At 39.9% G+C, this 27115-nt stretch overlaps 2 protein-coding genes across 2 annotated transcripts; one reads left to right on the top strand and one right to left on the bottom strand.

The window, feature by feature from the left end:
• Positions 1 to 555: 555 nt before the first annotated feature.
• grm6b (glutamate receptor, metabotropic 6b) lies at positions 556 to 14379 on the top strand. Its single transcript, XM_044023581.1, has 11 exons — positions 556 to 869; positions 2545 to 3134; positions 7009 to 7225; positions 7959 to 8094; positions 8209 to 8363; positions 8485 to 8625; positions 8695 to 8895; positions 9476 to 9615; positions 10056 to 10679; positions 10748 to 11059; positions 13149 to 14379. Exons 1-11 carry the CDS (start codon positions 860 to 862, stop codon positions 13386 to 13388), a joined length of 2766 nt encoding a protein of 921 aa, XP_043879516.1. The 5' UTR covers positions 556 to 859; the 3' UTR covers positions 13389 to 14379.
• A 121-nt stretch (positions 14380 to 14500) lies between these two features.
• On the bottom strand, positions 14501 to 22617 carry LOC122767987 (TRAF-interacting protein). The gene is made up of 16 exons (XM_044023584.1): positions 22445 to 22617; positions 22144 to 22262; positions 22009 to 22066; positions 21834 to 21917; positions 21666 to 21705; positions 21077 to 21204; positions 20889 to 20983; positions 20300 to 20413; positions 17951 to 18038; positions 17777 to 17866; positions 17606 to 17694; positions 16164 to 16319; positions 15955 to 16000; positions 15763 to 15867; positions 15626 to 15676; positions 14501 to 15007 (listed from the first exon to the last, which is right to left on the bottom strand). The coding sequence occupies exons 2-16, from the start codon at positions 22239 to 22241 to the stop codon at positions 14900 to 14902; spliced, it is 1350 nt and encodes a 449-aa protein (XP_043879519.1). The 5' UTR covers positions 22242 to 22262; positions 22445 to 22617; the 3' UTR covers positions 14501 to 14899.
• Between the last annotated feature and the right edge of the window lie 4498 nt (positions 22618 to 27115).

Here is a 27115-nt window from a genome sequence, read left to right as displayed (position 1 = left end):
TTACATTTTGTGTTCTGTGCCTTATTTTTCATATCACCAAATTATGGAATGTGATGCAGTCCTTGCTGGTGATAGTGATGCTACTCTGGAGCTCATAACTGAGAGATTGATCCCGGGGCAGCTTTTCACAGAAATCATTAACAAGTTCAATCCAATCCATATGCATTCTGTGGTGCACCAACCTTTTTTGTTATCTGATATTCTCCACCATCTAACCCATGGTGACAGGTGTGTGAGACAGCTAGTGAATGTGAAGCATCATTGGTGTGTGTGTGTGTGTGCATGTGCGCGTCTGTGTGCATCAAATAGCTGTTCATCTAATCTCTCAAAGTGAGAGTTCCATCATACTGGCGGGGGCTCTGCCTTTGGCTCTTCTATTAAAATAAAAAGGCGTAGTCCATGTAGTGCTTCCTTCACAGATGCCTGCATGATAATCCCAATCTGTGTCCATAAATGCACTGAGAGAAAAAGCGAGGAGGGGATTCAACAGGGAGAAAGAGAGAATGAGAGGGGGTGAGAGAGAGAGAGAGAGAGAGAGAGGGGGGGGAGAGCATGAACAGAGATGCACACAGAGGAAAAAGAATGAGAGAGAGCTTTTAAGGGATTTGGCAGTGATCTGTAGAGTCTCACTGCTATAATGTCATGTTTTTTTCTTCACTTTCCCTGACTCTGCCACTTCACTTCACCCTAAAGCCTCAAAAGTCAGTCAAATCAGAACTGTTTCCTTTCAGACAGTTGTTTTTGGTGTGTTGTGGTTATTTATTGAGAGGCTGTTTGAGATGATAGAGGATTTACTCCTGGCGATGGACGACGGCCTGTGGAGAGGAGCTCATGTGATGGATAAATTCAAGACTCGTCGATGAAGAATGGTAAGGTAAGAAGTGCCTTCATATGAATGGATTCCTCTATGTGCAGTTGTGGATTTATGGAATGAATGTATTTCTGTATATGTACATTACGATTGTACAGATTTCGAGATGATTTTCTACAAATTATTCTGAATTAAATGCTAATGATCCAGTGGAGAAAATCATACATCTGAGTTAAGGTTGGAATACAGTAACCTTAACTCAGAACACAATTATAAATGTGTTAGTATGTTAGACACAGAATAGAATATGAGCCAAAGCCGGCAGTTATTCATTTAAATAAAAATGTAAAACACATCACAAAACAGGAGAAGGATAAAAATAGTACAATCAAACAAAAAAGTGAATACCATTTCATCCCAAAATGCTAGAAAAAAACATTATTAATATTTTTTATAAGGCCAATAAGAGAATAATGCTAAAATGACTTTGGGTTGAGGGCTGACATTTTCAGTGCAGTCATTTTAAAAAGTTTCTGTCACTTGATTACTGTGGATTGTGTCAGTGATCCTCATGTAGATAGTTGTTGGGGCATGTATTTAGTCTTGATGACCACTCAAAGCTGCTTTACACTACAGATTCACCCATTCACTCACGCATTCATACAGCATATGTGCAGCATCGACATCTTTCATTCCCGCTCACCAGGAGTACCGTCAGGTTTCTCATACATCTCAAACATCAGTGTCTCGCACAAGCACACATCCTTGCACTAGCAGAGCCGGGAATTGAACCTTCAAGTTGAAAGACAATTTTTTTCTACCACTGAGTGACCGTCACTTAGAGGGCTCAGATAATGCATTATGTTTTGCATCACCGGCTGCCAGCTTCCATATGATCACCCCCGGGCCACCATACGATCATAAAATCTGTTTTTCAGTCACAGCTTTTTAAGCGTATCCTCTATTTTGTGTTTTCTTGTTTTTTTTAGTTCTGATGTAATTCCACAAAAGGGGATGTCAGAATACAGATGTCAGAATACAGATGTCAGAATACAGGTGCAGTTTAACAAACAAAAAGGTCTAATTGCTTCAGCTCACTGTGTTGCCTCAGGAAATAATATTTAGCTTTGACATCATCAGTGGCAGAGCTATAGTTACACTATCAGGTTATACATTGACACAAGGGTCAAACCAATTAAGCCGCTGTATGCCCAAAAATCAGTTAAAGAGAATCCAAACGCTATTTTTTGCAAAAAAAAAACTAATCTCAAAACACCACCCTTGCATATATTGGTGTATATAAACAATTATGCTACTTTGGGAAAATAATAATGATAAAAAAATGATGACCTCTCTCTTGTCCTTCTTCCTCTTCTTGTGTTTGGAGATTGTTTAGTCATTTGCTTTATGATAACGTTTCTTTTCTTTGGTTCATTCTGTCTCTGTTTTTTTGTGATCGTATACCTCTTTAAGAATGAGAACAAAAAAGATGTTATAGGGAAAGTTCTGTTTCTGTCTGAATAAGACAGACTTTCTTTCTTCATCTTTGAAATAATCCAAATATATACAAAGCCTTCATGTTTAAAGTTACTTAATTGTCAAGTATCTTCAGACCAAAGAAGTAAAGTAAGTGAAGAAGGAAGAATCCAGAATAGCAACATGGATGTGTTCTTGGTGAAAAACTGAATCAATTGTGATCAATAGACCCTGAAAGCCACTCTGACTGTCCTCAGGTGTCAAGGGTAGAGGGAGTGGCCCGGTGCTGTCGGTACCTCTGCTGCTCATCATGACATCAGAGGCGTGCTTGTCCCATCAGTGCTCTTGGGTCATTTCACTGTCTGGATCCAGGACCTGGTCTGGACTGCTGTGGGTGCTGCTCTTGGGTATCAGCCCAAGATCATGGGCGCAACAAGGCACCCAGCCCCAGTCCATCAAAATCGAGGGTGACGTCACTCTGGGCGGGCTTTTCCCGGTGCACTCTCGAGGGCCTGCCGGGGTTCCCTGCGGTGAAGTTAAAAGAGAGAAGGGGATCCACCGCCTGGAGGCCATGCTGTACGCACTGGACCAGATCAACAGTGACCCAGACCTGCTGCCTAACATCACTCTGGGGGCCCGAATCCTGGACACCTGCTCCAGAGATACATATGCCCTAGAGCAGTCCCTCACATTTGTCCAAGCCCTCATCCAGAAAGACACCTCTGACGTCCGCTGCTCAAACGGAGAACCTCCCATCATCCCCAAACCAGAGAGGGTGCTCGGAGTGATCGGGGCGTCTGGCAGCTCAGTGTCCATCATGGTGGCCAATGTGCTCCGACTGTTTGCAGTGAGTTATGTTTCACCAACTTTCCTCATTAAACATTGGCAGGGCAGCATGTTGGGTTTCATGATTTTATTTTGTTGAAAAGTCAGTATTAAGTTGAGCAATATTTTTCAAATCCTTTCAGAGACTTAAGGATATCACTGAGGTCAGAGGTCACATGTGGTCCTTTGTTTTTGACATTTACAGATTCATTTTGCATCATAATAACTCTGTTTCCTGTTGTGAGTCATATAACGTTACACATCAAAACAAAAACCTTTCATTTGAAATTGTGTAAAATGAATTGCTGTTGCTGTATCACGATTGTAATATTGTGATATAGTCTTAAGATAATATCGTCCACTCCTACTTTTCCCTCTTGAAGCTCATGTGGCCCCCAGGTCATTTTGCCTTTGAGACCCCTGCATTAAGGGATACATTAGAAGTACCCTAAAATGTTTAATGTCATAAACATGAGGTAAGATCTTGTCGGTTAGCAGCTAAAAACATGTGTCCACACACAGCACACAACATCTGACTACCTTAACGTCTCTATATTTAGGATTGATGACCACTGAAAGTGCTACTAGGTTACCTTTTGTTAATGTGGTAGTTAACGATTACTGTGCTTACTATACAAATGAATATCAGTGTCATTACTGTTTATGTGTGTTATGTCCTTGCCTTTCTCGCTCTCTCTCTCCCACTCCTCCGTCTTTCCTCCCTCCTGTCTGTCCACTCCCCATCCCCCCTGTCCGGTCTGGTTACCCACATCAAATAGTCATCAAATAAATAAATACATGAATAAAAAATAAATAAATGAATGAATAAATAAATGAATGAATAAATAAATAAATAAATAAATAAATAAATAAATAAATAAATAAATAAATAAATAAATAAATAAATAAATAAGAATAAAAATAATCAACTACAGGCTGAGTATCACAGACTCTTCCTGTGCACATGCAGTCAATCACACTACATGTCCTGGGTAGTGGACAGAACAGGTTAAAAAAAGAATCTTCAGGCCATTTATTCATACAGCACATAAAGGTAGAGTATTTTCTACTAAATACAATGCTGTCAACATGGCTGCCAGGAGCTGTTTGAAATGAAGTGCCTTGCTCGTGGGCTATATCAGCATGTAGAGTAGAGGAGCCTTGAATTCAAACTCCAACTCTTTGATGGATGGATCCTCATTCAGTTCCGGGAAGTAACGTGAACCTGGGACCTTTTGTTGTTTATTGTCATTTGGACAGCCTCACATTAATCTAACAAACACAACCAACAGTAAAGAGTAAAGTTGATTAGGAGCAGTGGGCTATTGGCCAGTGTTTATGCCAGAAAAGGTTATAAACACTTGGTAAAATAATAATTTGATAACTTCACTTAACTCTATCATGAATCCAGGTGCATCTGCATCATAATCCATTAAATGTTTAATGTAGTGTGTAATTGTTTCTAGAACAGACGACTGACCTTTGGTCATTGATGACACTGAGTCTGTGTAAATCCCATATTATGTCATGTTCCCATTGACTTACTAACACAGTCTGCCAGCACTACAGATAATATATCTTAAAATCAGCACGTATCGGAGTCCTGTTGGCGAGATTAACTTTACATTTAAATGTATTTCTGCTCGCCAGGGAAATCTTTGTTGTTGCATTCTTTATGAAAGGACGCTGAAAGCCAAGGAGGGGAAGCTTGCACTCAAGGCAGATGTTACCTACAGAATTATAGATCCCGACCTCTGCTAAGCCCCTCTCAACAGCTCAGGACCCCGGGCTGTAAATAGAGCATCAGCAGGATGGTGGATGACATTGGTTCTAGCAACTTGTGGCCACTGTGGGGCAGATTTAGCTAAATGCTGCATTTCCTCGCACTGTCCAGACTTCCAGCGTCTACACTCACAGAAACATCTGCTCTTAACCACAGCGGGGTGTGTTTCACTGTATCTATCAGTGACATTGTTATTACTACACACACACACACACTAAGTGAACACGAGCTCTGGATTATTTCATGCATGGAGTTTATATGTTTTACATTTCAGCTGGTTTAATTCGAGGAATCGTTCCGATTATTGTCACTGCAATATTTAACGGGTGAATCAACCCACCGACAAAGTGTTCATTTAGCTTCTAAAGTCAGATGTTCGGCTGCTTTTGTCATTTTTTACTGCTGTTCAATGAAATTCCATGACATTTTTGTCCTCTTTGTTGAAATGAACGGCCTTCAACCAATTCAGATCATTGATGGAAAAGAGAAATTGATTGAAATTTGTAGTTACAACTTAAACTCATTATAATTCAATATATCAATTTACTTTTCAAATACACAACAATACAATGACACAACTTAGAAAATAATAAAATACTTAAATAATGTTAATTTAACCTTCCTGAACATCTTGATATTTCACTATTATTATTAGTAGTAGTAGTGTTATTTTTATTAGTAGTATTAGTAGTAGTAGTAATGTTATTATTATTATTATTTTTGTTAGTAGTAGTAGTAGTTGTTGTAGTAATATTATTATTATTATTAGTAGTAGTAGTAGTAGTAGTAGTAGTTGTTAGTAATATTATTATTATTATTGTTATTATTAGTAGTAGTAATATTATTATTAGTAATAGTAGTAGTAGTTGTTGTTAGTAATATTATTATTATTGTTATTATTAGTAGTAGTAGTAATATTAGTAGTAGTAGTAATATTATTACTATCATCACTGTTTCACCATTGATATTTCCCTAATTCTATCTTGCTGATTACTATTAAAAAAAACACATGCATCTGAAAACAGAGCTTGTGTTCAGTGATGACATGTAAAGTTTAATTACAACATAATTGATCATTAGAATCACATTTCCATGGCTCTGCTCCACGACTTGCTCTCAGAGTAAGTGACAGTAAATGAAGATGGGACTGGACAGGAACAGGATACTTCCTGCATTACTGATACGTCTCATTGATTGCAGAGAGTGAGTCAGTGCCGATGCCTGTGTGGTATTAATTGAGAGAGGATTACTTGTCGTCTCGGCTAAGGCAAAATTTATATGCAAACGTTTGAATCCCTTTCCTGTCAAATACTCTCGTGGTCACTGAAGAAGAGTTCTGCTGTGGAGAAACTTCAGCCCTGGTTAAAGGTGTGCTCTGTAACTTGTGTAGTAAATGTAACATTTAATATTATAATAGATGTAATATTATACACACACAGAAGCAAATTTAAGCAGCATGTGGCAATCAGAATCAAATATATTGTATGGCTTTCATCTTAGAAACGCTGACCTTTTTCTACTCTCCTGATCTCTGTCTCTCCCTCTGTGCTTAACATAATTTGACTAAAACCCTCTAATCCTTCCAGATAATCTGTGAAATGGTTCTCTCACTCCTCTCTCCTTCTCCCTTTACTACCCCTTGTGTCTACCTTTTCCTCTGCATACCCTCCAGGGGGGCTAACATTAAGCCATGCAGAGGGAATGGCATTAACAGGGTCAGGGTTAAAACTGTCCACATAAACTGTGTCATTAAAGAAGTAGCACAGCAGTAAATTAATCTTCTCATTCATTTTCCCCCCAAACAAATGCCTTTTGCACTTCCTACCATCTGTATTTCACTGTGCTGTGGCTTGTAGTCTGAGCAGACAGCACCGTGGTGATCACTCTGTACTGAGAATCACTGATAACACAGGCTGTTAAGAGATCATCTCCCCTATGATAGTCCAATTGTGGGATTTGAATGCACTCTGACTTGTTAAGAGTTGCAGGACAGGCATCCATGTAGACATTGTTCTGTGAATCATCTTTTGACAAGGTTTTCATTCATTTGTCTTTTCTTTTTTCTTTACTATGGATTTGTTATTGGTCTAATAATCAACATTGACCTGCACAGATCCCCCAGATCAGCTACGCCTCCACTGCTCCAGAGCTGAGTGATAATAGTCGCTACGAATTCTTCTCCCGTGTGGTGCCTCCTGACTCCTACCAAGCCCAAGCCATGGTTGACATCGTCAAAGCCATGGGCTGGAACTACGTGTCCACGCTGGCCTCCGAGGGCAATTATGGGGAGAGCGGCGTCGACGCCTTCCTCCAGATATCCAGAGAAGCAGGTTGGGCGTCCAAATCTATGTTTGTGATTACACAGTTCAGACAAGAAGGACTGTTTCAGTCATCAAGACTGCAACAGACAACACGTCGTTTAATACACAAGGACTAACAGGACAAAAGAGAAATCAATAGGTTTAAAAGCTCAAATGATGTTATAAGGTCTCACATTTCAAAAATTCCATAACATATTGTATACTGCACATCAATAGCTTACAAAGAGGAGTTCATAAAACCAGCATCTTATCTGTAATCACGTTATATCATTGTTTTCAGGCTGAAATATTCCAGTAAAAACTAGATAGCAAATCTTCATGGTCCACAGCGAATAAATCCTCACTTTACGTAGAGACAAACATCTGTTGTTTTGAGTAAAATGGCACAACAACAACAACGAATCGCATACAACAAAATAAGATTCAGAAACAGACGACGGACTCAGACTTCAAACTTGTGTTTCATTCTGTGACACAATCAAAATTCCAATGTATCTATTGGAATGAGCATTTAGCTCCACCACAGAATAACCTCTGTTATATAAAGCTGCAAACATGGCAGGGGGACCCATTCAATGAGACATGAATAGCATGTGTTTGAATCAGTGGATTTTGGTTCAGTAGGCCTACGGTAGATTTTGCAATTATTTGCATTTCCACTGTCAAACATTGAGAAATAGGCTTAAAATGTTGAGGGTATTTGTACATCAATGTCATCAGATTTCTAATGTGTCTGCGACAGGAGGGTTATGTATCGCACAGTCCATAAAGATTCCCAGAGAGCCCAGACCAGGCGAGTTTGAAAAGATCATCAAGAGACTCATGGAAACGTCCAACGCTCGCGGCGTCATAATCTTTGCCAATGAGGATGACATCAAGTGAGTGAATCTCTGCTCCGTGCCACATTAGACGATCATCACGTCTTCTGTTTGGTCATCACACATGAATCTAAGACAGAGTGTCTGTGTAAAGTATGTTCTGTCCTCTTCCAGGCGAGTATTGCAGGCTGCCAAAAAGGCCAACCTGACAGGACACTTCCTGTTTGTGGGCTCCGACAGTTGGGGGGCCAAAAACTCCCCGATTCAAGATCAGGAGGAGGTGGCGGAGGGCGCTGTCACCATCCTTCCAAAAAGAGCCTCTATTGATGGTAGGGCAACTTGTTGTTGTGTCTGATAGTGATAGTTCCAGGTCTGGCCAAGTCATAGCCATATTTAATGTGTTTGACATGTTGATTAAATAACAATAAAGAGGTTTGTGAAACAATTTAGGGTTTGACCAGTACTTCACGTCGAGATCTCTAGAAAACAACAGGAGAAACATCTGGTTTGCAGAGTTCTGGGAGGATGACTTCAAGTGCAAACTGACCCGTCCTGGTATAAAGTATGAGTCGGACAGAAGAAAATGTACAGGTACGATACAAAGAATTAAAAGGAACATTTAAATGTTTGCCTTGTGTGACACTTTGGGTCGTTTGCCAGGCAAAGAAAGAATCAGTCGAGACTCGCAGTATGAACAGGAGGGCAAGGTGCAGTTTGTGATCGATGCTGTGTATGCCATGGCCCACGCCGTACACAACATGCACCTGGACCTCTGCCCCGGCTCCATGGGTGTGTGTGAGAAGATGGACCCTGTAGAAGGTCGGATGCTCTTGCAATATATCCGTGCAGTCAACTTCAATGGTGAGCATTGAACATTTTGTCTGTGATTATTTCATTTTTAATAAAAAAAAAAAAATGCATTTCAATTAAACTAAATACGAAATCATGAGTTTAAAATGTATGTTGGCTGAACCTTCACTTTGCCACTGCTGCTCTATGTCAGTGCAGATGGTAGAGAAGAATAGGACAGGTCAACTTGAAAACGAAGGTCTTCCTGCTAATGTACCTCGCTTCTTCAGAGCATATATCCTCCCTAGGGCGGCTTCCTTTTACCACCTACTCTTATTTTACCCACTCCTTTCATAAAAAAAAAAAACTATGAAAGCATCATACTTACTGGTCTCCTCTTGCTGTATGGCCTTGGCTTGTATAGAAGATTTTGTGATAGAGTGCCTGCAGGGACCTGAGAGGGAGATTGCATCTTGTTAGGGCAGCAGAGCAGAATGCACTGAATGCAGAGGCTTCATAAAAGAGCACCAGCTTTTAGAAAAGTGAGTTGGGGGTGGTTCATATTTTCATGTTAGATAATGCAGATCTCCTCTGACTCACTTGATTGCTTTTGACAGGGAACAGGTCATTTAACTTTGTCTTCCACAAACAGGCAGTGCAGGGACTGGAGTCATGTTCAATGAGAACGGAGATGCTCCGGGACGATATGACATCTTTCAGTACCAACTGTCCAACGTCAGCAATCCAGGCTACAAGATTATTGGTCAATGGACAAACCACCTCCGACTCAATGTAAATATATTTAATTCCGTTTGAGCACAACCCAGTTTCGCTCACAAATGTATTTACTGTATTGCACATTGTTTAATAATGAAACACTGATGCTGAGTAGCTGATTATCTAGCTACAGCCAGCAGCCTGTTATTGCATATTAAACCCACAAGTCACATTGTGGTTGTAAGGATTATGGATGTATTATATGTGATTTGACCCAGGAGAGGATCTTTATGGAATGAGCAAGAGCCTGGGGAACATTTTTCTCATTTATAATATTCAAACTAAGTTCTTAGTGTGATATTTATCACTTAAGCTAAAACATAAAGGTATAAGTGTTATCATTCTTTTCAGATAACAAGAAAACGTGTTTTCCTAATGTGAAAAATGTGCTTCACTTCAAGGGAATGCTGAAGGAAATGCTTGTGTGTGTGTGTGTTTGTACATCCACCCTACAGCCAGAGGAGATGCAGTGGTCAGGTGGTGACCAGAAGATCCCAGAGTCGGTGTGCAGTTTTCCCTGCGAGTCTGGTGAGAGGAAGAAGATGGTGAAGGGTGTTCCCTGCTGCTGGCACTGTGAGCTCTGCGATGGCTATCAGTATCTCCTGGATGAGTTCTCCTGTGACATGTGTCCCTTTAACATGAGGCCCTTGAAGAACCGCACAGGCTGCCGGCCCACACCCATCATCAAGCTAGAGTGGAGCTCTCCCTGGGCCATCATTCCGGTCTTCCTGGCCATCCTGGGCATCCTGGCCACTACCGGAGTCATCGCCACCTTCATCCGCTTCAATGACACACCCATTGTTCGGGCCTCTGGCAGAGAGCTTAGCTATGTGTTGCTAACGGGCATCTTCCTCATCTACCTCATCACCTTCCTCATGATAGCTGAGCCCAGTGTGGCCGTGTGTGCCTTCCGCCGGCTGCTGTTGGGGCTGGGCATGTGCATCAGCTACTCTGCCATGCTTACCAAGACCAACCGGATCTACCGCATCTTTGAACAGGGGAAGAAGTCGGTCACGCCCCCAAAATTCATCAGCCCTACCTCTCAGCTTATTATCACCTTTATACTCATCTCTGTACAGGTCAGTGGGCTTTTTTGTTCCTCCAACCTGAAATGTTGTTGCACACTTACATACTCTTCTCTTCACAGTTACTTGGGGTGTTTATCTGGTTTGGTGTAATGCCCCCCCACACCATCATCGACTACGAGGAGCAGAAACCTCCAAACCCAGAGTTTGCCCGTGGAGTCCTCAAGTGTGACATGTCTGACCTGTCCCTCATCTTATGTCTGAGCTACAGTATTGTTCTGATGATTACTTGCACGGTGTATGCCATCAAGAGTAGAGGAGTTCCTGAGACCTTCAATGAGGCTAAGCCCATTGGCTTCACCATGTACACAACCTGCATCATCTGGCTGGCTTTCGTACCCATCTTTTTTGGCACGGCCCAGTCGACTGAGAAGGTGGGAAATTCAACATCTCTTCATGGTTTACTGGTTTCTTCTTCTAGAACTCTGAGCCTAGCCCCCGTTCTAGAGCCTACAAAACTGAATTATAGAAATTTCACTTCCATTAAAATTAAAGCGATACTTCACTGATTAGCATTTAGCTTTGTATTACTGGAACAGGGGCAGTATTTTTGAAAAATTGTGCTTCCCAACCTCAGTTTCCCCCGAGTCGAGAAATATCATCCTTCTTTCCTTTGTTACGTGCCCGGCAGTGACACTTGGTCCAAGCTCGTTGAGGATTTCTCGCAGGGCTGTGGTGCCGGAAGTGACTTACTGAGGGCCGGCTGCCAATGAAAAGCCGGCACCGGTAACTGTTCCCCAAGCTAGAAGTCCCAAGGTTTTCTCTACAATAGAGGAGTTTGAGAGAAATCTCAGAAAAGTGGAAGAAGAGACGGCTTCTAAGTATATAACGTACAAGAAACAACTCAATTTATTTCGGGGGAAAAGAGCACACAGGGGTTTAGGGTTAGGCATGGAGAAGAAGTGAAGTCAGGGTTAGGTCCAAGATGACCTGGTAAGGCCATATAACAAGTAAAAAAATGTCACTGTAAAGGCTATATTTCGTAGGTGTCGACGGCTACATTATTCAGCTAAGTCCTTGGGCCTGCGCACTACTATCCTCAACCGTCAGAGCCTTGGTCCGAGGCTTGAAACTGCAAAGCTAATTCCACACTTCTTAGACCCACTTGTAGGGGGACAGGACCTCATTCCCACTACGTAAACAGTGTCCGCAATCTTTGCTAACAGCTACGCTAACAGGACCAAGACTGGTGGACATGTAGAAAAGAAAAGAACGAAGATATTTCTCGACTCAGGGGAAACTGAAGTTATAAAGCATAATTTTTCAAAAATACTACCCCTGTGCTAGTAATACAAAGCTAAATGCTAATCAGTGAAGTATTCCTTTAAGCAAACTTGACTTGCTGATGAATAAGATTTACTAATAGTATGACAATCTTTCAGACCACTCAGTTATCTATGTTGTGCCAAGACAAAGTACAAGAACGTTGGTGCAAGTTTTTTAAAAAAGAAAGAAAGATATACACTCTGAACGAATGAAGGGGTATTGTGAATGAGCCCGAGGTGCTTTCAAAGTGTTTTCACCTCCTTCAAATGGAAATGACGGCGATACGGAAATGGAAAGGAGGTCAGATGAACTAAGGGACAAGAGGGAGAACATCTATAGACTTAGCCATCCCATTCAGTTAATTGTTGCTTGGAAAAAGAGATAAAAATAGACTATTACCTTTGTCTGGATCATAATGGCTGCTGTAATGCTCCCATCACATGTCAGCTTTTAGATAGGCGCACGTAACCTATACGTGCGCAACATACACTGACTCTGAGCCAGTGTTTCCGCTCACCGCAGGCAAAGCATAAAACACCTTTAAATCATCGAAGCCCCTTTTATGTGGAAATGAAGAGGTCACTGAGATAAACACAACAAAATAAAGCTTAATGAACCGAGATCAAACGTGTCCAAATTAAATAATTACATGGTGTCCAGACTGTTTTCTTGTGCGTGTGGACACACTCGTGTGTTATTTCATGCGACTGTGAGATACCATGATGTGCTGTTGCTCAGGATAGTGTACAAATAATGACTTATTCATGGTACAAATATATCTTATTTATGACACACATGGCTTCATTTATTTATGACCTCTACAGTCTGCCTGAATAATAAGTTCATAATTTATCAGAGGCAGATCTCAGGAGAAGCCACTTCTCATTATCACAGTTGAATTTTCACTAGAAGGAACAGCGGGAAGTAGACATGGTCAGAGCCCATAAATAGAGCCTCCTTCCCTGACTACATATGCCAGGTTATACATTATTAATCGGGGAAAACCACAGCCTCCTGTGCTTAGAGATATATATAAAAAACACTGCCTTGTGACAGCCTATGGTGTTTTACTTGAACTGCATTATGATGAAAATCAATTAACTTGATGCTGATGGATGTGTTTGCCTTGATGAACTGATAGTTGGTGCCACAGTTTTAACCACATGAGAGTGTAAAGAACTACTGTCTCTGCTGCAGATGTTCATTCAGACCACCACCCTGACGGTGTCCATGAGCCTGAGTGCCACTGTGTCCCTGGGCATGCTCTACATTCCCAAAGTGTATGTCATCATCTTCCACCCGGAGCAGAACGTCCAGAAGAGGAAGCGCAGCTTCAAAGCTGTGGCGCAGGCAGCTACCGCGTCCACACATCTGTCCCAAAAGTCCAACGACAAACAAAACGGAGAGTCCAAGATCGTGCCGGACAGATCGCAGTAAATCCTGCACAAAGCAAGATCCTGTTTTTCATCATGACAAAAAGATAGCATTTATTCCTGTTGGCAGGATTTGCAGTATTTTTTCCTTGTCCTTAACTATGGATTGAAACACCAGCAGAAAACACTTCAGATTTCTCAGTGCTAACACATGAAATGAAGCACAAACAGAACAGATTCTCACCTTTAAGATGTTTTTAGTTGCTTACACAGAGACTGAAAGGGTGTTACATTTTTCTTATGTTGTATTCACTTATACCCATCTGATATTTCTTTTAACTCTCCTTGGGAAACCCTGGACAGGGGGAAAAAACAAAGAAAGTTGAACCTAAACGTGACCTTTGCCCTACAGAAGATGTATATGTATGTGGAGTCCCTCTAGGTCAATGAAAGGTTGCTTACCATTGAAAGGCACTGCATGGATTATATGTTTTGTCTGTACATAAATGTTTTGAACGATTGTATGTGATATGACTTCCTTCTGACTGCGCTAGAATGAAGTAGCTTTTAATAAGCGCTACCACTTCCTGTTATTTCTGATCGACTCCTGTGGGTATTGAATGGATGACTGAATTAGAACCACTCCACCTCCAACATGACCCAGGGCTTTACTGAAACGGTGACACCGATTTTGCACTGTTGAACCGTAAATACGTCAAGGAAATTACATTTTCACAACGCAGTGAATAAAAACTGGAAACATTTCTGTACCACAATGGAAAAACAAGGTTTTTGCAATTCCCCATATTGTTTCTCAATTGATTCGTTAAATCAATAGCGTATTAATGAAGTCTGCCAAGGCAGCAACATGTCAACATCAGATAAGCATCTGCATCTCCCAACATTCTTATTCCTGCTACCACCATCACTCATTAAGCAGGAGAAAACACTGTCATATTTCACAAAATAAAAGGTTTTACCAAAGGCGTTCTAATTGTATAAGAGGACTTCCTGTTCTGGTGCAACCGTTTCAATAAAATTCGATCGACATACGATTGGCTTACTTTGCCAATTGCAGGACTGAGAAAGCACAGCTCACACTGCCCTCTGCAGGACAGCACACCTCAGTGAAACATTTCTGAATAAAAATCCAAAAGGAATGGTTTGTAACACATGTTCATAAAAAATAAAAATGTTTATTACATGCATTGTTAAGACATTTGACAGAACGAAAGGTTTTAAAACAGCTACCTTACTTCCACATAATGGCAGACAGAGTGCAGAGAAAAAGAAAAGATCATTTCTGACTGAAGGCAGTTACTTTTATGATCCGTCAAATAAATTGATTCGTCTGTTTGAGGGAACACTAACACACACATTTAATTACTAGAAAGGACAACAAAAAAGTCCGGGCAAATCACAGCATTCAAATAAAATGCATATTAATCTACATGCAAAAACAATATATGCTTGTATTGCTAAACGGTCATTTATTTCATTTAAATAATATTCCGTCAGGAAGTAAAACCACTGCCAGGTCAGGTCAGCGCTTTACTGCAGCATCCGCTTCCAAGTTCACTCGAGGAAGCTGTCCAGAGTCAGGCAAGTTTCAATCTTGGGTGGAGGCCTGGTCACCTTTTTCCTCTTCACTTTTATCAACGGGCGAATCTGTGCTAAAGGAGACTGGAGTGTTTGGTTAAGGAACGAGGCCGTTTGGTTTTTTTTATATTTTTGGAATATCCTTTGGAACCCAAAAATATACAACACTAGTATGACACAAATGCAATTTAGTCACTTGAATCTATATGTGACAAAAAAAAAACACTCTATCCTAAAGCAGGAAATGTCACTTCTCCAACTGTGAAATGACAGTTTTTTTCCCCCAAAAATGTGAAAAAAGTGATCCAGTGTTTTCTCTTTGCTTTGCTCTTGTTTGGGACATTTCTGGAAGACAACGTTTCTATCCTCCATCCAGTAACCATCAGGTTACAGGTATCAGAAGCCACAGTAATGGCAGAGCTGAGTGTGGCCAAATGAGTAAATCTGGGGCTGACGAGCAACTAAGGAACGTTTAGACTGTGTCTGCTACTGACATTTCCTGCGTTAGTCCCAACACTGTCAAGATAAGTATTTATATGTACATTTAATAGCAATGGTTAAATGAATGATGAAGTAACTAGATCATACTCATGGAATATACATCTGGCAAAACTTGGAAAAACCTGATCAGATCATTTCCAAAACCCCCGGGTGGAGTTAATAAAGAAATGCAAACATTCCTCATGACAGAAACCAGGATACAGGTTGAATGAATTTGGTTCTGCCTCCTAGCCCATCATAACCAGTTCTCACCTGAAAAGAGAAATGGTGCCTTTCATCAAAAGCAGGAAAAAGGAAAAAGACATGTTCAAACATGAATGTGAGCACATCGAACATACAGCTCCGGGCTTCCTCTGCGGCTCCAACATACTGCCAAAGGTCTTTTTGCGGAAAAGGAGGGAGTTCCTGAAAAACGGATCCATAGATCCATCCTCTTGTTGAACCTAAGGTTAAAAAAAAACAAAAAACACACACATTTAATGACACACGCACATTTTTTTTAAAATTGAAATGTACCTTTAAAAAGCTACCTTAGTCAAAGATGAACTTTTTTCATTGTGTTTTGACATGGACATCCTGAAAAGTATGGCATTTTAAAAAAGGACAACAATCAGTAACTCACAAATAAAAAGTGTTCAAAACACAAATTTGTGCTGTAAATGTCATTTTGAACAAAAACAAAAACAAAAACAGAACAAAGGCTTTCCATTTTCCTCTTATACTGTAGGACACAACTTACGAGTGAGGGTCAAGACGCATCTTCTTAGATGGGACCTTCGTTGACTTCTTGGCAGTGTCATCTGGTGTAGTGACGTCGTAAGTCATGTTGAGGTCGACGTCCTCACTATCGCTGGCTTGGTGGAAGCGCGGCTGCTTCAGCTCCAGAGGGGCGGGGCTGACGGAAACAGACCATCCTTATCAGACGGTGGCCCTTTTTCAACCTGACTAGATCACCATAGCAACTTACACCGAACATAACTTGGTCTGGACCAGGTTATTTTCAGTTTCAGCTTGTTGTCCACGACAAAAAGTGGTGCACTTCACTACTCGGCCTCTTTGGATGTGGTCTCTCCATTCTTGAGAGATCCAGGAGCATGAAACACCATCCGAGATTCAAAAATGTGCAGTTCAACCACCTTGCCTGTTCATTCCATTTCTCCCTCGTGGCACAGACATATCATCTTTTTTCATGTGCCTCAGTGTTACATTAATTCTCTTAAACGTGACCTCCCTACTTTGTACTTTAGCAAGGCTCCTAAGTCTCACGCGTTGGGCGTGAAAGACACGCATTTCAACCAGTTCACACGCTCACACCTTTTTCTCACGCAGATTAATAACTAGGACGACTCCCACCAAGGCGGACCGCGTTTTTTAACTGAGGACAAAGTGGCATCAAGCGGGTTTCCCGCAGAGTTCAGAAGAAGCTTGCCACGCACCAGCCAATCAAATAAGAAATGTAACAGTCAAAAAATAGCATTTTTGTATCCGGATAAAATACCACTTCAAAGACATATTGGATGAGTGGCCTACAGTACAGGAAGTCATCTCATCATTTGATTTTGTATTTCCTGAACAAAATTACTACTTGCATCACAAAAATAATGACAGTTGATGTTGGGGAATATTGTGTCCAGTTAATAATGTTTTGACTTGTCAGTGACCACTAAAGTAGCTTCACTAGTGCAAAGCTATTCGATGTAGAAAACGCACAGAACAATACATACAAAACTGGACATAATAACCTCTTAACATTTGAAATGAAGTAACTTGAAAGATATATAGGAAGGGGGTGTGGCTTATTCTGTTATCGTCATTTCTTGTCCTTACACTAGTGTAGTCATATTTCCATCATCTGTTTGTGTTGTTGTTGTTCCTTTTCTTTTTGAAATAACAGTTTGCACCCCCTGTCCTGAAGGCCTCAAAATCTGCCACCAACACCTACAACACACATCCTAAATGGACATGGTTCCATCTACTCAAATGCTTTTCACTAGATTGTTGATAGAAGTTGATAACAGTCGTTATACTTGTTACCTCTGACTGAGGCTTCAGGTTTTGTCAAACAAGGTCACTCAGGGAAAGCTTGGCTCTGTTGTATATGCTTCATAATACAGACCTGTTCACATCACCGCCCATGAACACGTCACAAGTGTGAGGCTTCAGTTCAGTGGTGACACAAACCTTTCAAAGATGAGCCGATTAATGGTTTCATTTGTCCGTGTCGGCGTTCTCAGCGTCTTCTGAAGGAACTCTACTTTCTTCTTCAGACTCTGTGGAGAAAAAGAAAAAACACATCAGCACAACAGATTTCTACAGAACAAAACAAAAGAAACATTTGGTGGATTCACTTACTGAGATCTCTTTGTAAGCATTTGCCTGATCGTTCTGCAGTGACTTCATCTCCTCCTTGGTCTGATTCACCTCCACTGAAGCTTTTTGTAACTAAAACGAAACAAACACAAATGCACACAAACAAATTAAAAAGGCTCCTCTGGATGCTGAGTGATCATTTATTTAAAAAGGTACCTTGTTGGTGGAGGAGAGCAATTCTTTCTTCAGCTTCTCACACATGTCATGTGAAGACTTCAGGCCTCCTTTCAGGTTATCGTACTCTCTGAAGAGGAAGAGGTGCAGATAAACACATATATAAAAACATGGAAAATGCAATAGGTTTCCCATAAGGTTAAAGAGATTGTTTGCATTTTTGAACATTAAGTTGTATAACACAGAACCCAGAAGTAGAGCGGATGCAACGTTGTTAAATCATTTAACGAGGCTCCAGTTCAGAGAAAAGTAGTTCTGGGAGAGTTTGGAACACATAACTAACAGGATTCGAACCACAAACATACATGCATGTGTTATTTTAACAAGTGTGAACAATAAAAACACCATTTTCTGGCAGGTTCAGCTGTTTTAGTCACAGAGAGTGAGGGAAATTGAACACACACAATGAGTGTGTACACACACAAGGAACTTTACCAGAGAGAGAAGCGACGCACTGAAGCCACATATGGTCTGTTTGTTTACTTTTTGTGCCGTTTCCATGTGCATATTTAGCGACTTTACAGTTGTATTTTTCAAAAAGCGAATGGTTACAAATCTATGTAACTTGTGATAGCCATGTGACATACTGATCCGCAGCGGTTTTATTGTTCAGACTTTATAATATAACACATGCATGCATGTTTGTGGTTTAAAACCCGTTAGTTATGTGTCCCAAACTCTCTCCCAGAATTACTTCTCTCAGCTCCGAACTGTGGAACCGAGGCATCGTTAAATCTGTGGTATTTATTTACACCATTTCTCATTCACAGACCTCCCCAAAGCCAACATCAATGTATCATTATTTAAACCATCAACTCTGTTAGATTCTTTGCATCCATCTCATCCATTTTCTACCGCATCATCCTCCACCATGAGGGTCGCGGGGTGCTGTGCCAATCTCGGCTGGGCGATAGTCAGACAGTTCACCAGTCCATCACAGGGACACACATAGAGACAAACAACCATTCACTCTCACACCAACTATCAGTTTAGAGTGTCTCATTTACCTAATCCCCATATTGCATGTATTTGGACTGTGGGTCATCCTGTCATTTAAGGATGTTTCTAATGTGTATTATGTTGTAAATAAAAATTGTAACCCTAACCCTAGACTGGACTATTACAGTGATCATGGTGTTCCAGTAAGTCTGTCACAAGTCTCCAGTTGATCCACAGTACTAGAACTAGAAAAAAAGACCATATACATTTAAATCCTGCTCCTGTTGTCACACTAACTGCAATATCATGGTTACATTATCTTATCATACCAGATGCAGTGTCAACCAATCTCTCTCATTGTACTCATATGGCATTATCACATGACATTAAAACAAACGTAAACCCCCTCTCCTGCAGCCAACTCCACCCAATGCCTGATTTTGAAAAATGTCAACAAGTAAGCTGAGAAGTGGGCGAGGGAGAGGGGAGTGGAGCAGTGAGGGGGCGTGCTCACGTCACGCTTCATGTAGTGGAGAGAGCAAATTTAAAAAGAAAGGGCAGTAAGTCTCACACTGATTAGACAAGTGAGTAATGAAAGAGTGGACCAGTGACAAACATGGACTGAAACAGCCATAGGCAAAATTTTAATGCAGTAGTTGGTAAACAAGTATTTTTTTTACATGCTGCACTATAGAGCTGCAACTAACCACTATTTTCATAATCGATGAATCTGTCGATTATTTTCATAATCGATGAATCTGTCGATTATTTTCTCGATTAATCATTTGATTCATTAAATGTCAGAAAACCTTAAAAAATGTTGATCAGTGTTCTTTAACTTGGAAATGAAGATGTTCTCAAATGTCTTGTCTTGTCCACAAACCAAAATGATTGACATTTAATGATTTCTTTGATATCCAGAGCAAAGACATTAAGAAAATATTCACATTTAAGAAGCTTAAACAATCGGAAATCTTGTTTTAATCATGAAAAAAAGATTAATTTAGTAATCGATTAATAGTCGATTCATATTAATCGTTTCAGCTCTACTGCACTTTAATTGACCTTTATTTTATTGCACTTATTTTTTTATTTGAGAACCTTCACATCATTGACAATCATTCTATTTTATTTTATAATAAATTGTTTTACTTTCTTTTTTTCTTTAAAAAACACGTTTTTGGCAATTAGCCACTGTGATCTAGCCCAGATCTGATACTATTATTATTGGTGTAGTAGTAATACTAATAATAATAATAATAATAATAATAATAATAATAATAATAATGTGTGAAAAGTAAACTCCAAGGAAGTCTTGAACCAATTCTCCAAACAATTTCCAAATGTGTGAAAATACCTTTGGCGCATAATTAAACAGGACTGAACTCTTACTTTTTGAGTGAGACGCAGTAGATGGAGAGCTGTTCCACTGCCGCATGGCCGACACCCATATCTCTGATCATGGACTCCACTTCTGCCCTGTGACCCTGTAACAGGGTATCCATGCTGACAGAAAAGAAGCAGTGTTAGGCCACCACACGCTCAGTCGTCATTTCTATCTCCTACCATCATGAAGGAGATTTAAAAGTACGAAATGCAATAAAAACAGCTTCAGCAGGAGCCGAACACCTTCAGCCATCTCCACCTTACACCAAAACAAAGCCATCTATGTAAGGTTTGTTATGTGTTTTTCTTTTGTGTCTGATCTTTTCATGTCCGATATATTTTTCTGCTGTAACTTTTGCAAAGTGAGACATGCAAATATACAGAAAATGTGAAAACAAGGGGACAATAAACTTACAACTAACTGACTTACTGTACAGAATGACTTTCCTTTAGTATAAAAACAAAACAAATAGTCAATTTTATAATATTGACATAGTCAAGATCATTCAAACAGTTTTCACATATGAAGCAAAGTCAGCTTTGTGACTAGTAAAAGTGGCCTTGTCAGCATGAATGATAATGTGATTGCAGATACCTTTCAAAAGTCTTCATTTTAGTTCTGAGTCTCTGGATCTCCTCCTTGGCAGCCTGACTGTCATTCTTTTGTGTCTCTAGATACATCATCTGCTTCTGTGAGAGGTTTATACAAATGAATAAGAATAACAGAGACAATGTGAGTCGGTGTAAAAAACGCTCTCAGACAAAGATAAACAGGCAACCTACTCTGAGAGCAGAGCACAACATCTCCTTTTCCATTATCTCCTTTCTTCCATTATCCAGATCTCTCCTCTGCTTATCCACCATCTCCTTCAAACTGTCCATCACTTTCTGTTTGTCCCACCATTCTTGCTCTAGATAAGGAGACAGAGTGTTTACTAAGGTTAGGCAAGAGTATATTAATATCAGTGGTATCTAAAAATACCCATAAGACAGCAACTCGGCTCTGCAGTATGCGTACATAAGGTGTCATTATATAACGTTGAATATACATGATATAATACCAAAATAAGAGAGTGTCTGTCCAACAAGTCAATAAAGGCAGGAATTGAAAGTGAGTCAGTGCACAAATCGGAGTGGAAGGACATGCAGTGGGGGCAACACCTCCCATATTAGGATGACTCCACTCTGGGTTAAACTTAACTTTTATTTCTTTAAACACTCCATCTGAGCGCTATGACATAGTGCCGGTAATGTTGCACACCATCTAAAAATATGGAGAAGGTTTTTGTGGTATTAGAAATGTGACTACCGCCTAACCCATCTGTTGACTCTCAAAAATCAAGGGCCATCATTAGATAATGTGGGTTCTTACCTTTAGAGCTTAGCCGAGCCTTCATTTGATCAAGCTCATTCTAAGGATAAAAGAATGAGTGACAGAAGAAGATGAGACAATGTAAAGGAATCCTTATGTATAGAATATGCTCTTTCCATCCTTTATCCAGAAAATGTTCTCTCTTTTTTTTACAGGTAATTTAAATACCTGCAAACTTTCCGGGTCCACCGTACCCTCCTCCTCTACACCAATGTCAAAGTACAGCTTGGTGATAATGTGTCTGGTGCTGACCTGCACACAGAGCACCACATATTCAAGACTTGTGCATTTCCTTCCTCTGACAGAGTGGGTCAGAGTATGATTGCATGATGAGTTACTCTACCTGTTTCCTGCACTGTGGACAGGTTTTACTGGGAGCTGTCTGAAACCACTGGAGCAGGCTGAGAGGAGACAACAGAGTAAGCAGCTGCTAAAACGTTTCAGAAATGTGAGCACAGTTTACACACATTTTACTCACCATTGATAGTGGAACGTGTGTCCGCAGTGTATGGCAGCGACATCTTTGGAGTGATCGAAGAAGTCAGAGCAAATTGTACAATATGCTCGGATAGGCATCTTAATATCACAAGGATCGTCCTGTAATAAGACAACGAGGCAATCATTTATCACCAATGCGTATTTGTCCTGACTATACATCCATCTTTGTGTCGTTAAATTAACTAAACCAAATGTGCTAAGCTACAGCTGTAACAATAACGTTACACAAATTAGCATTAGCTAAATAGCAGACAAACATTGGCCATTATCAGCTTACTTACCAAACAAAGACGTTCGTTTACAGCACAGAAACATTCCTAGTCACGTCCGTCTAATTCATGTCTTTTAACCTAGTTTAAAAAAAAAACTGCGGCAGTTCAGGCTGCTAATGCGCAGTAAAACAACACATTTCTCTGCGCCGTCCCCGCCATTCTGTTCAAACGTCCATCTTCTTCTTCTTCTTCATCATCTTCATCTTCTGCTTCTTCGAGCAAACAACGATTTGGTGCATTACCGCCACCATCTGGTGTGGAGTGTGGATTAAAATGAGCTATACTGTAAAATATATGTATTTTTAAAATGTATGTGTGTGTGTATATATACATATATGTATATATGTATATATATACTGTATATACATATATATGGCCCTTAAAGCCTTTCTATCTGCTCCCCGTTCCCTCTAACCATCTCATTATGTTCAATATTTTCTTACATTTGTCGATTAATTTCTGAATAAGTACCTTCCATGTGACTTTTTCATCAAACCATATCCCTGAGTATTTGACTCTCTCCAATTCCTGATTGTATAATTCCAGTTTTACTCCATCATTAATTATTTTATTTGTAAATATCATCGTCTTTGTCTTATTAACAATTATTAGAATTTAAGGCCCCATTTATATGCCCACCCTTCTATTTTCATAATAGCCCCTTGTACCTCTGCAAATGAATTCCATTATAAATATAATTTATCATGATAATCATGAACTTACTCTAACTTTATTTATTATTCTTTATCTCAAAAAGCATATTACTGGGTCCACAGTACATCTTCCTTTTCTAAACCCACTCTGGTATTTAGCTATATAGCCTTTACTTCCCATACAATAGGTTAGTCTTTCATTTATCATTTTCTCCATTATTTTAAAGATGTTGAATGTTAGGGCGATTGTGTTATTCTTTCCTGGGTTAGGACTTGGTAACAGTTTCTGCTTCAGCTATGTGGCATAATCTTGTCAGGTCGATGAAGAGGATGAAGATATGGAGTTTGGTGGCTGGACATCAGTTCCAGAGAGAGGGAGCTAAAACACAGTCAGGTAGTTGTTGAAACGGAAGTCTCCTGGCAGCTGCCATCAAATTACAGGCACTATCGGTGTCCAGAGTGGTTCATTTGCCACTTACTTTCCAGTCGTTGGCGATGTCTCAGCAATTAGTCTTGCATCTGTTTTTTTGACAGTCAAAGCAAAGGATCGCAACTTCCAGTCATTGTCAAAAAATTGTGTCGAGACACCCAGATAACTTTTGTTTTAGCGATGGTTCAGTCGCTCAGCTTCTTAAAATGAAACCTTCTGCCCAACAGTCCCTCACCTCTCTCTATCTTCAGCTACTGTCCTCGTGTCTCTGTAACGTCTGACTGACTGCAGGAAAGTGACTGCTTTGTGCAGATAATTCCCGGGTGTCAGGTCAGAGGTCAGTGCACACCAGAAGTAAACAAACATCGCGTTAATCACGGCTGTATTAATCACAACAAGGAACATGTTAACTTTGACAGCCCTAATATATGAACTCACTTAAATGTACCTCTCTTATTGAGTGTTTCACAAGAAATAAATGAATGAATGAAATGGTCCACCCTTCAGTTCACTTATCGGTAGTCCCTCCTTATTTCCTAGAATGTCATTATCATGCAATTTAATAAATGGTTGATTAATCAACTTCTTTCCTACCACTGTTTTACATTTCCATCCCAAGTTGCAGATTTGTTTGTTCACCACAGGCTATGAACTATGGTTGATTCCCTCAGGCAACGCAGGGATGGGGACTTTCATAGAGGGACAGACCTAAGCGCTGACTATGAACCCACAGACTGAGTCTGTGAGTGTAAACACAGAGTCACAGCCTTTTTTCTTCTTCCTTTTTTAACCCGGCTGTGAAAAGTCACAACATAAACATGGGACACATTCTGTGTAAATTTGAACATGACACTTTATTCAGTAGAATGAACACACACAATCTCATACAGTAAAGGACAGGTCTATTCAGCCTCACTTCATAGGCCTTGGTATAAAGAGGAGTGAAAAAGTAAACAGCTGCACTTAAATATCTTCTTTTTTTTTGTTATCAGAATAATCAAATATGAACACATCACACTGCTGAATGACATGGTTTTAACATACATTACCAATTCCTGCACTGGTGAGGGAGCGCTATAGTCGATGGCTACAAAATGTTATGTTAATAAATATAGTATTGTTGTATAGCTAAATTTATATCATTTATTTTAAACTTACAATAAACATACAGTACATTTTATGAAAAATATATGTACAACCCCCAGTGCACAGCAGTTTGGTCTTTGATTTTGGGTTTAAACCAGCAGGAAGAAGCTCTATGAAGCTGGAACGTGAGAGGATGTGAAAACATCAGGCAGCAGAAGAAATCAGGTATCATCGGTGTGCTACGGTTTGTAACAGTAGAAAACCTTAATGATGTCACAGAAACAAGGACATTCAAACCAGCCCAAAGATGTCAAAGGTCAAGTACATGAACTGGGCAAAGATATGTAATGTAACTCCAGCTGAAATATGTTTATTCTCAGTTTAACAGATTATTTCTCAATCTTGTTTATTTTTTTAGTTTTTGTGACACGACATTAAAACAAATACAAACATGACAACGCATGAAGCCTCATGAAGCCACTCACTGGTATGAGACCTGCTCATACAGTCATTCAATACTGCAACACATCTGTTCTCTTTACACCATCAACCACTGAAACAGGGCTCACTTGGGGGAGGAAAGACTGGGGAAGGTTACTGAGATTAAATAGCTTTTTTTTTGGTTAGTTTTAAAACAACGACAATGTTAGTATGGAAATAACTTATTGTCTTAAAACTCCTCAATCCACAATATCTACAGATTAGCACTCAGAATGACCTTCTACAGATGTTGACAAAACTCGCTTATAAACCCTGACTTACCTTCTCATTTCCTTTCACCTTGCAAGGTGACAATTTCATCGGGAATTAAGGCTTAAGAAGTTCATAAAGTGCTCTGTACGACACTCAAAACCTTCCACAGCTGAATGCAGAAAAATATCATTTGATACGATTTATTTGATTTATTATTTGCAAGTAAATAACCCTCATGCAGCCCTCAGGTTTGACCAAAAACTGCTCTAATTCTTCATGGAACGTCAGCACAGAGGAAGCTACAGTTCTCAGCCAGCACCAAGCTGAATGTAGAAAATAAAACAAAACAAAATCACTATATATATATGTATATATATATACATATATATACATATATATATATACATACATATACATATGTGTATATGTATATATTTAGAGACATCATGAACTGCTTTCAGTATTTGACTTGACTAAGCTCACAGAGGCTTGATGCTACCATTTCAGATGACCAGAAAGCGTGTTAAAGTTTTTAACCAAGGCTTCATTTTAATTTGAAAACATTTAGGCACTCCCATCCTGCTACACCACTACATTACAGTCGATGGCCCCTTTTCATTCATCGCATGTAAAAAATACAGATGGCTGTGAAGTTACAGCTGATAAGGACTGAAGCATGTTTTTTGCATTTTCTCTAGTTCACAAACACATTCACCGGCATGTATTAATAATACCTTCTTTTTTTTTTTTTACAGCACACAGGATTAATGAGAAATGACTTACCACTTTAATATAGCTGTTCTTTATATCTCAGAAGATACAAAATAGTAATTTCAATTTGTATATATTCTGTTTAAAAAAGTATATATCGGTAGATCTTTCGGGGTTATGAGGAAGGATTTCACTGCTCATGTTGGACCAGAAATATCATTAAAGGAAGCAAAAAAGCATAACCATATTGTTGGTAGATAATCTCCAAGTCAACACCAGTGCACGTCCACGTGTGCATTGGGTTTGGATTTTCATGCTGGTAGAATCAACACAGGAAACTTGCCAAGGCTTTTTCACACAGTACAGCTACTTGCCATGTTTTGCTTTGCGTAGTAGAGGTCACATTGTATCCATTTATCTGTGGAAGTGTGTAACTATAACCCCATTCACACCTGGTATTAACATCCATCCTGATCACAAACAGATCATTTGGAGGTGGTTTGACTAAAGGGCAGCTTAGAGACCGCCTCCTCAGCTGATGTCCTCTGACCTGCTGCAGTTTCCCATACATTGATTTATTTGCAGCCAACACCACAATATCGACACTGACCACTACCATATTTATTTTCTCTGATGGCTAAAACTTATTTCATGTCACAGTAGCTCAAATATAGCTTTGATTTACAAGAGGTGTATTGTCTCTCTCTGTCTCTCTCTCTCGTAACTTGCACAGACACACACCTCTGTACAGTCAGTAAGGCTGAAAGAGTATCACATTTGCAATTATTATGATAAAAACAAGATTTTTGGCCCTTTTCCACTATGGTCCCAGCTCGCCTCGCCTTGGCACGGCACAGGTTGCATCTCCACTACAAAAAGAGTACCTATTCAATGTGGGCGGAGTCATCACTGTACGGAACAGCGGCAACTTCGTTTTACACACGACACACACAAACGAGTGACTAGTGACTTGTAAAGCAGTTGTTTTCAGTGTAACTGAATCATTAGAATCAGTTAATTAAAAATATTTGTTCAGTACTTCCTCTGGTACTCCTCTGATATTTCCCTGGTAATTGTTGGAGATTAACCCACATTTTTAGGATTGTT

Source organism: Solea senegalensis, linkage group LG4 (genome assembly GCF_019176455.1).
Source record: "Solea senegalensis isolate Sse05_10M linkage group LG4, IFAPA_SoseM_1, whole genome shotgun sequence".
NCBI classification, from domain to species: Eukaryota; Metazoa; Chordata; class Actinopteri; order Pleuronectiformes; family Soleidae; genus Solea; species Solea senegalensis.
This window is presented reverse-complemented; position numbering and strand designations above follow the sequence as displayed.

Coding starts and splice junctions, on each gene's coding strand:
- grm6b (XM_044023581.1), top strand. Junction 8,626..8,694: donor GGACAGAAGAAAATGTACAG/GTACGATACAAA, acceptor GTCGTTTGCCAG/GCAAAGAAAGAATCAGTCGA. Junction 8,896..9,475: donor CCGTGCAGTCAACTTCAATG/GTGAGCATTGAA, acceptor TTCCACAAACAG/GCAGTGCAGGGACTGGAGTC.
- LOC122767987 (XM_044023584.1), bottom strand. CDS start 22,241: ATGCCTATCCGAGCATATTGTACAATTTGCTCTGACTTCTTCGATCAC. Junction 21,205..21,665: donor GGCTCGGCTAAGCTCTAAAG/GTAAGAACCCAC, acceptor CTCCTTATCTAG/AGCAAGAATGGTGGGACAAA. Junction 15,868..15,954: donor AAAGTTCATCTTTGACTAAG/GTAGCTTTTTAA, acceptor TTTTAACCTTAG/GTTCAACAAGAGGATGGATC.